Here is an 8678-nt window from a genome sequence, read left to right on the forward strand (position 1 = left end):
GTTCCACTCACATATTCAGACAGTTAATTTCATTCAGTGGCAGGTTGGCTAATAGGAATATTCATCTCTGAGCCAGGTTGAATGGTAAATTAGAACATGTGTAGAGGTGAGGGACATTAAAGGGGTTATTAAATCATCTGTAACAGTAGCAGGTGGGAATTTAAAAGCCTTTAACGCATTAGTCCTCCTCCGCCTCCTATCTTGTGACTTCCTTTTGATTGTGGTGGTTTGATGCATGGCTACGTGTGTGAGAGTCTGGTTGGTAAAGACAGCAACGATGTCTTGGAGATTTTGATCTTTCTCTAACTTTGTCAAACATTAGCAAACAATACCCACCTTCATAGAAGTGTCTATATTTACTTGCTTGCCTTCACGTTTCATATCATTTTAGCGACATAACCAGCACATATTCTAGGTCGGGACCTCCTGATGTGTCAGCCCATAAGAGTCACAGGAGTCATGGCTGTTCAATATGTTTTAACAGCCTCCCCATTCAGTTATTATGATGTCATGGAATATGTTTTCTGGAGTCGCTTTCCATTCCGCCAGTTGGTATTTCACAATGGTTTTATAAAGGGATTAGCATTCTGCTGCCAACATCCACCAGCAGACGGAGGGGTGGCAGAGGGGGGGAACTGTGCATGTGTGCGTTTGTCTGTGTGTGTCATATGAAACCCATAGGCGGGTCAGGCTAGGCAAGCTCGTCTCATGATAAGCGTCATGCCTCAGAGACTTATGCAGACGATGTGATGGACTGAGTTATTGTGATGCACTGAGTCGTGGCCTCCTGCTATGGCGAGTGACCTTGTCAGGCGTTTACTCCAAGACACTGTATACTGGATATGCAGAGCTATATGTCTATTGATTGGGTACTTCATATTTTATTCAGCCTGTTTACACGCTTGTTTTTTCTTCCACAGAGCAGTATGTTTGACTGTTCTGCTTCACACTGTATAAAGGGACCATTTTTGCACTGCTGTTTGATGTTGAAGGCTTTTAGGGGCGACAATTGTTTTCCCTTTTCACGCATTTTAAGATGTCTCACATGAAGTCTCATGAATACAACAGATTATCAATTTCCCTGTTTCCCTGCTCTCATTTACAAAGCATGAAATAGCCAAAGAGCGAAGCAACCATCAGATATAAAACTGACTCGTGGCTATTAGGGAAATTTTTGTTGTGTGTTCTGGCGATTTTAGGATTTTAAAACCAGGCTGCTCACAAGGCACAGTCTGCCATTGTAAATCGAGCTGTTTCAACTGAATACAGACCCAGTCTTTGGAGGATTATCTTGGAGCTCTAGCTTTAATTTTACTGCTGTGCCGGGTCAATTAGAGTTTGTAATTGTAATTCCACCCATTTAGAGTGTTTGATCGCTGCTGTTGAAGGGAAATTGAGTTTAATTAATTTGTCTCACTGTCTCTTTGTCTCTCGCTCTCATTCTCTCTGGACTCCAATCCGCCCCCCCTCTTTCCTATTCCTTCCATTCTTTCTGTTTCCTCAGGTGTCTGGCCCAGTGATTCAACCCCAGACAGGAGCAGGAGGAAGCAGTAGAAAGGGGGGCCATGGGGATGAGCCCGGACCAGGATGTCACCTGGCTCCTGCCTTTCCTGCTCTTGCTACTGATGATCTCGGTGTCACCCACCCAAGGTCAAACATGTCCCCAGCGTTGTGAGTGCATTGCTAAGATCAAAACTGTGTCCTGTTATGGTAAACGCCTGTCCACGCTGCCAGATGGCATCCCACAGGACACCAAGATCCTGGACCTGAGCGGGAATAAACTTCGCTGGGTAGAGCACGGTGACCTGCTTCCATATCAGCGTCTCGAAAAGCTGGACCTGAGTGAGAACATGATCAGTGTCCTGGAACCGAATGCTTTTTCTAGTCTGCAGAGCCTGCAGTCGCTTTCACTGAGGGGTAACCAGTTGAAACTGGTCCCCATGGGGGCTTTCTCCCGTCTTTCCAACCTAACTTCTTTGGACCTCAGCGGGAATAAGATCGTGATTCTTTTGGACTTTACGTTCCAAGACCTGAAAAGTCTAAAAAACCTGGAAGTTGGAGACAATGATTTGGTTTATATTTCCAACAAGGCCTTTCTGGGTCTAGTGGGGCTGAGGGAGCTGACCATTGAGAGGTGCAACTTGACGTCTGTGTCCAGCCAGTCTTTGTCTTACCTGCATAACTTGGTGACTCTGCGGCTCCGCTACCTCAGTATCTCCGCCTTAGAGGACCAGAACTTCCGTAAGCTGGGAAACCTGAGGGGCCTCGAGATTGATCACTGGCCCTTTTTAGAGCACATTTCCCCTCACAGCCTGCAGGGTCTGAACTTATCTTGGCTGTCCATTACGCACACCAACATCACCTCTGTGCCCACCTCTGCCCTGCGCAGTCTGGCTCACCTCACCAGCCTGAACCTCTCCTACAACCCTATCTCTGTGTTGGAGTCCTGGGCGCTGCGGGACCTTGTTAGGCTGAAGGAGCTGCATCTGGTCAACACAAACCTGGTGGTGGTGCAGCCATATGCGCTGGGTGGTCTGAGGCAAATCCGCCTTCTTAACCTCTCCACTAACAGCCTGGTGACCCTGGAAGAGGGAGCCTTTCAGTCTGTCAACACTCTGGAGACACTGCGTTTGGATGGAAACCCTCTGGCCTGCGACTGCCGCTTGCTGTGGATCCTTCAGCGCAGGAAGACCCTCAATTTTGACGGCGCCTCCCCAGTGTGTATGACGCCCGTCGAAGTCCAGGGACGGGCCCTGAACGCTTTCTCCGACTCGGCTCTCTTTGATCACTTTACTTGCCAGAAGCCCAAAATCCGCAACAGGAAACTGCAGCAGATATCTGCCCGGGAGGGGCAGGTTGTGTCATTCATTTGCAGAGCAGAAGGTGAGCCAACACCGGTGATATTCTGGATCTCTCCGCAACGCCGCCGCATCACCACAAAGAGCAGCGGCCGCCTAACTGTGTTACCAGAGGGCACTTTAGAAATACGGTACGCCCAGGTAACAGATAGTGGAACTTACATCTGCATAGCCAGCAACGCTGGTGGAAATGACACCTATTTCGCCACACTCACAGTTAGTGGGCTGCCACTAGATGCAGCCCTTCTGGCCAACCGCACTTACTATGCTGGGGACCTTAATGACACAAATCTGAATGACACTAGAGTCTTCTTGAAGTTTACTCTGGACCTCAAGACCATCCTCATATCCACAGCTATGGGTTGTATCATGTTCCTGGGGGTAGTTCTCTTCTGTTTCATTCTGCTGTTTGTGTGGAGTCGAGGGAGAGGGCAGCACAAGAACAATTTCTCGGTGGAATACTCCTTCAGAAAGGTGGATGGACCGGCTGCCAGTGGAGGACAGGGTGGGGCACGCAAGTTCAACATGAAAATGATTTGATTATTCAGATGTGTTTCTCTCATTGGTATTCTTTCCCTGGTACTGCTTGCAAGCAGTCTCAAGCGAGGACATAAAAGGGAGGAGACGCTGAAATGGATGTTTGCGCTTGCGAAACATAAAATACAGTTATTTATAGGACATTTTATTGAGAGGTTTTGTTATTGAAACTGCTGTAGATATGAGAAAACGGGACATCTGTACGGGTTTGATAAATTTCTATTGCTTTGTTGTGTGTTTGCATTATTGTGCAGAGTTGGATTACAGTTAAAGATGTCTCAAAATGTTGAATACACTGTTAAAAGACCAAGCAACAAAAGCACTCAGAGTCCCACAAGTCTTTAACCTCTCAAAACTCTTGCCAACTCCATCCTCCTTCCCCACATTGAACTCTGTTCTCTTCATCTGTAAAGGACTTCAGCTCTCCGCTCCGTCTGAGGTGATCCAAGCTCTCTAGCTCCAAACTCATGAATACATTATAACAGGGTGGTGCTCAATGAATGCCAAGGACTTGCCAATATGTATTTGAATTGTTCCAGCTATATACTGCATATTTAGACTCATTTACAGTCAGGATTTTAGAACACTATTATGACAAAAAAATGTAGAAGCTCTGCTTTTTTGCTGTTGGTAGATTTGTACAGAACACACCAGACACCAAGAGACGACTCTCTGCAACACTGCCAATTTGACTGTAAAGCATCATGTCATATCAATGTCAATGCAATGCTGTAGTAGGTAGTTACCTCTCATTGGATACCACTAAATGCTGCTCAAAGCTGTTTTAAACAAAAATGGGACTCTCCAGGTGAAGCTACAATTTAAGGACCCAATGCACATTTGTGTGGCAGCAAATGAGTACATGCAAGATGTGCACCTGTTTGGTAGGTTTTCCATTGTTGTCTATTCAGTGCAAACTGTACAAGACTCTTACCCTCGTCATCTGAAAACAGTTGTATGTAAAAGATGAACGCATGTACAGAGCTGCCTTCTTACTTTGAATAATGTGTATTATTTGTAAATTGAACATTTGTTGGGGTGCATACATCCCTAAGTTGAACAGATCATACTGTATAGGTAGGATACACACTGTATAAGATGTATTATATTTTGTAATCACTGACATTGAAATTCTTGTGGTTGTTTATAGTACTGTTGAGTAAGTTTTTCTGTTCTTCTGTAAAAAGTCTCTTTTCAAATCAGTCCAGAGCTCTCTCAGTTATCACCTTATCATCAGATCACACAGCTCACACAGCAAATCATGAAGGGCGTGTACATCAGGTTTCAGTTCACTTTGTCTATTTTTGGTTACGAGTGACAGTGGGGAGGCTTGGCTGACCAGCGGGCGAAGGAGTTAAGTGGTTTCTCATCAGGACCTCAGTGTGCTTGAGACACGCAGGGAAAAATGCAAATGTGATAAAAAACCTTGCAGACTGGAACAAAGGTCATAATGAAACTGAGTCAGAGAGCAGAAGGAGTCGAGGTATTCTAGAAAGAAACTGACACTGATCGAAATCTGAAGAGCTGTGTAAAAGTGGTTATGAAGGTGATTTCAGTATGAGTCATTCAGCTTTAAGATAATCAAGAAATTATCAAGTATTTCTGTATTCCCTCAAACTAAAAGCTAAACTGTCTATGAAAATGTTGATGAATACAGTTTTTACTACAAAGGATGTAATAAAATGTTTGGTAGCACTTTATGTTAGCCACACCTTTTCACCATTAATTAGCTGCTTTTTGGCATAATTCATATTAGTAGCATATTGACTCTTAATTAGTCATTATAAAGCACTTATTAATGCTGGGGATAGTCTTGTTGGCATCATAATGAATGTACAAGAACTTCCTTACTGACTGTCAATAAGCAGCAATTAGGAGATTATTGAGGGAAAACTGAGTGAAAGGTCTAGTAGCTGTAGGTCCTTCAGAATAAGGCATTAATAAGTGCTTTAAATAACTAATAAAGCACCACAATGCAACTAATATGGTTAATAGTGAATATCTGAACCTTAATATAAAGTAACCCAAACTTTTTAGCAGTCGTGTCAGTTTTGGGGCCTTGTACAGCATCTGTGGAAGTTTTAATACTACATAAAAAGCAGAAACTGTGGCCATTATTCCAGTTTCTCTCATAACTACAGACCTAATTTGTCGAGTGTGAGAAAAACAGGTAAAATGCTTATTCTACTCTACCCTGGAGGTTTATCTCTGGATCTGTGGTTTTAGCCTTGAGAGCCAACGCCACCAAATTAGAAATTAGCTCTTCCTGTCCAGCTTCAACTCGTGTAGGTCTGACAGTGTCACTCTGCTGCCCTCTGTTGGCTGTAGATGATGCTGAACTGTATTAACTAGAGTAAGACCTCCCCGACCTCCAGACTTGATAATAAGCAATTTATTCCATTTCCCCAAAGGTAAATGAAGTTGTTGAGGTGATGTCGATGAGGCTGACCTGGATTTGGTAGTATTGGACTTCAAATGAATTATTTAATGACACTAATTTAACTCTCAGAGAAACCCCCGCCTCTCCTCTGCAGGTGAAAACAAACAGGAACATTTCTCATGTTCCCCCATTAAGTGTTTGTGTTCATCCACACATTCATTGAACAACAGATTTTACAGACTAGATTTATATCTCTCGACATGAAATTGTTAATAATGAGCTCTGCATATGTTACTGGACTGACTCATTTAAGCTTCTCTGCATTTTAGAAATGTAAATGATTGATGGCATTTTTCATTGTCCTTTACTGAATTCTTCCTGTAAATATGGAAACCATTGTGTCTGGAAATTGTGCTAGACTGTTTTGTATTGTATTGTTTTATAAAAATGAAGCACACTGTTTATAAAGCATGCTATATTATCTGCTATGATGATGTCTTGTCCCCTGTCCCATTTTTTAAAGCAGTCATCTGGTCACTCACCCCTCATGGTGGCGGTCTGAGAAGTCAACTGGGAGTCTACAATAAACCTGTGACCCCGTCACTGTGAAATTTTGTGTTTAACATTATGTTTTGGTCTACTTACTACTACCTTACATCACGTAAGGATATACATACTTACAGTTCACTGTATAAGGAGTGTCTTCGGTAATTTTTTTTTGCATTAATCAAAACACAAGTTCTGAAAATAACATTTTATGAGCGGATAAAACAGCTTTGCATTCACACTTTGATGTGTTTGTCGTTGGTTCTCTTCAGCTATAATGACTCCATTCATTGCCATCAGTTTAATTCACACTGAACTCAGCCCCATTTTTATTTAGTGGGTAAGTGAATTCATACTGCTCTGGTCTGACTGGTATAAACTGCATGCACCTCCAGCAGGAAGTAGAGAGCCACAGGAAGATGCTCAGCACCCGTAAATTGATCAAAATCTCCTCCAATTTTACAATCTTTAAAGTCTGCTGAATGATGTGTTTTACTTATTGTTACTTGGATGTTTGACGTTCGCTGTGCAGAGTTTGACTCTAGAAAGCTGTTTTCACATTCATCTGCTGCAGAGGGAAAGTTTCTCACCGTTAGTCTGAGTCAAAGATGTTGACCTACAAGCATTGCAACTCATTTCTAAGCCGACTTGTGCTCTAATGTGCAGCTAACTTGAAACTTTTCAGTGATTCAGTGAAATTGGGGACACCGTAGTTCAGTAGTTCATCTTTAACATTAATTTGCATTGATTTTTCAATGAGTGAGAAGTAGATTTTTTTTGTGTGTGTGTGTGAGAAAATCACATTAGACATTTTGTATTGATTTGCAGCGACCCTCTGCTCTCATGAGACACGTGGAACCAAATCACACCAATAAAATGTGTCCTGAAAGCGTCACAGAACCCCCTCACTGTGGGGGTCAAGCATTCACACCTGAACCATTTTCTTGGTGTTCACCAGGTTTGCGCCTCACCCACTTGTCAAGAATATGGTCAAAAATGACTCACCTGATAGCAACACTTTTTTTTTCTCCGCAGACCAGCTCAAGTGGTTTTGGCACCTCTGATCTCTCATAATGAGTAAGATCTCTGTCTGCTCGATCCACAAGCATTTTAACTCTAATTATGGTTCTCCACTCATTCATCCAGGTTTGTCCTATCATTTTTTACCCCTCTGTATGCTGATAGCAAAAGATTAGAGCTCCTCATGTGTGCTGATTATGCCTAAAACATTTTAAAATGGGGCCAAATATCTGAACAAGAATTTCCTGCCAGCTGCCATGAATAGCTAATAGAGACTAAGATGGAGAGTCGGTTTCAAGAGTGCCTCCAGTGTTGCTTCACTTACCGCATTCTCGCAGCAGGTGTTGCATAAGGAGGATTGTTATAGTTCATTGTCTGTGCATTCATCAAAACACAAATTACAAGAATGAGTTGCATTGCATGAGAGCTAAAAATAGCTTTGAATTCGCACTTTGGTGTGCTGTTAGTCATATAGTAATGTGCACTGAGCCTGTGGAGAGTGGAAAATTCAACCCTTCGCATCCAGACGTTTAGCAAAATCCTGCTGAAAATGGAGTTCGATTTGGAAATCATTGCATTTATTATAAATCTCTGTGAGTGATTTGCTCTCAGTTTGTAAGTAGACCTCAAAGTAATACACCTGAAACTCCCTCCCACTTTGTGCAGAGTTGACTGTGGCCATACGTTGCGGTGGTGATTAACATGCCATCAACATTTCAGAGGAGCCGCTGAAAGATGTGTCACCAGCCGAGGATTGGACACCAACACCGGGCTGTGAAATGAATCATTAACCATTCAGATGGGTTTTATTCATCTGATAATTAGTTTCGTTCACTTGCACGAAGAGCACAGTGCTCCCCTCAAATATCTCTTTCATTTGGCTGAGAGGGGAAATGATATCAGACTGCACTTTAACACACAGAGCTCTGATGCTGCTTCACCAAAGCTATTTCCAGCTGTAACGTGGGAACACAGATGAGTGTTTGTAATGATGTAATGCTGTGTGTGTGTGTGTGTGTGTGTGTGTGTGTGTGTGTGTGTGTGTGTGTGTGTGTGTGTGTGTGGAGAAGGTTTGTGTGTGTGGGCAGTAATCACACATTTTATGTTACCATGGTAAACATGGTGGTCTTAAGTGGTTAACAGTTACTGAACAAACCTACAAGGAACATGTGCATGTCGTCTCATCAGGACATGATCTGTTGGCAGATCAGGTCAAACTTTACAAACCAGTTTTTTCCTCAGTGTTTTGTTAGGAAATCTACGTTAGTGACACTGTAAAAGGCAATTTTTTTTGTCATCAGCTGAACAGAGGCAGCCAGGTTTCCCTAATTCTTGTT

General features: G+C 42.9%; 1 protein-coding gene across 2 annotated transcripts in view; it reads left to right on the forward strand.

The window, feature by feature from the left end:
* lingo3a (leucine rich repeat and Ig domain containing 3a) overlaps positions 1 to 6500 on the forward strand; it is a 36018-nt gene extending 29518 nt beyond the window's left edge. For both annotated transcript variants that reach the window (XM_076726931.1, XM_076726932.1), the window contains one exon: positions 1505 to 6500. In XM_076726931.1, coding sequence (XP_076583046.1) covers positions 1566 to 3398 — 1833 coding nt within the window. In that variant the 5' untranslated portion in view covers positions 1505 to 1565 and the 3' untranslated portion in view covers positions 3399 to 6500. The remainder of the gene's footprint in view (positions 1 to 1504) is intronic.
* The last annotated feature ends 2178 nt before the right edge of the window (positions 6501 to 8678 follow it).

The sequence above is a fragment of the Chaetodon auriga genome, chromosome 3 (assembly GCF_051107435.1).
Source record: "Chaetodon auriga isolate fChaAug3 chromosome 3, fChaAug3.hap1, whole genome shotgun sequence".
Lineage (NCBI taxonomy): Eukaryota > Metazoa > Chordata > Actinopteri > Chaetodontiformes > Chaetodontidae > Chaetodon > Chaetodon auriga.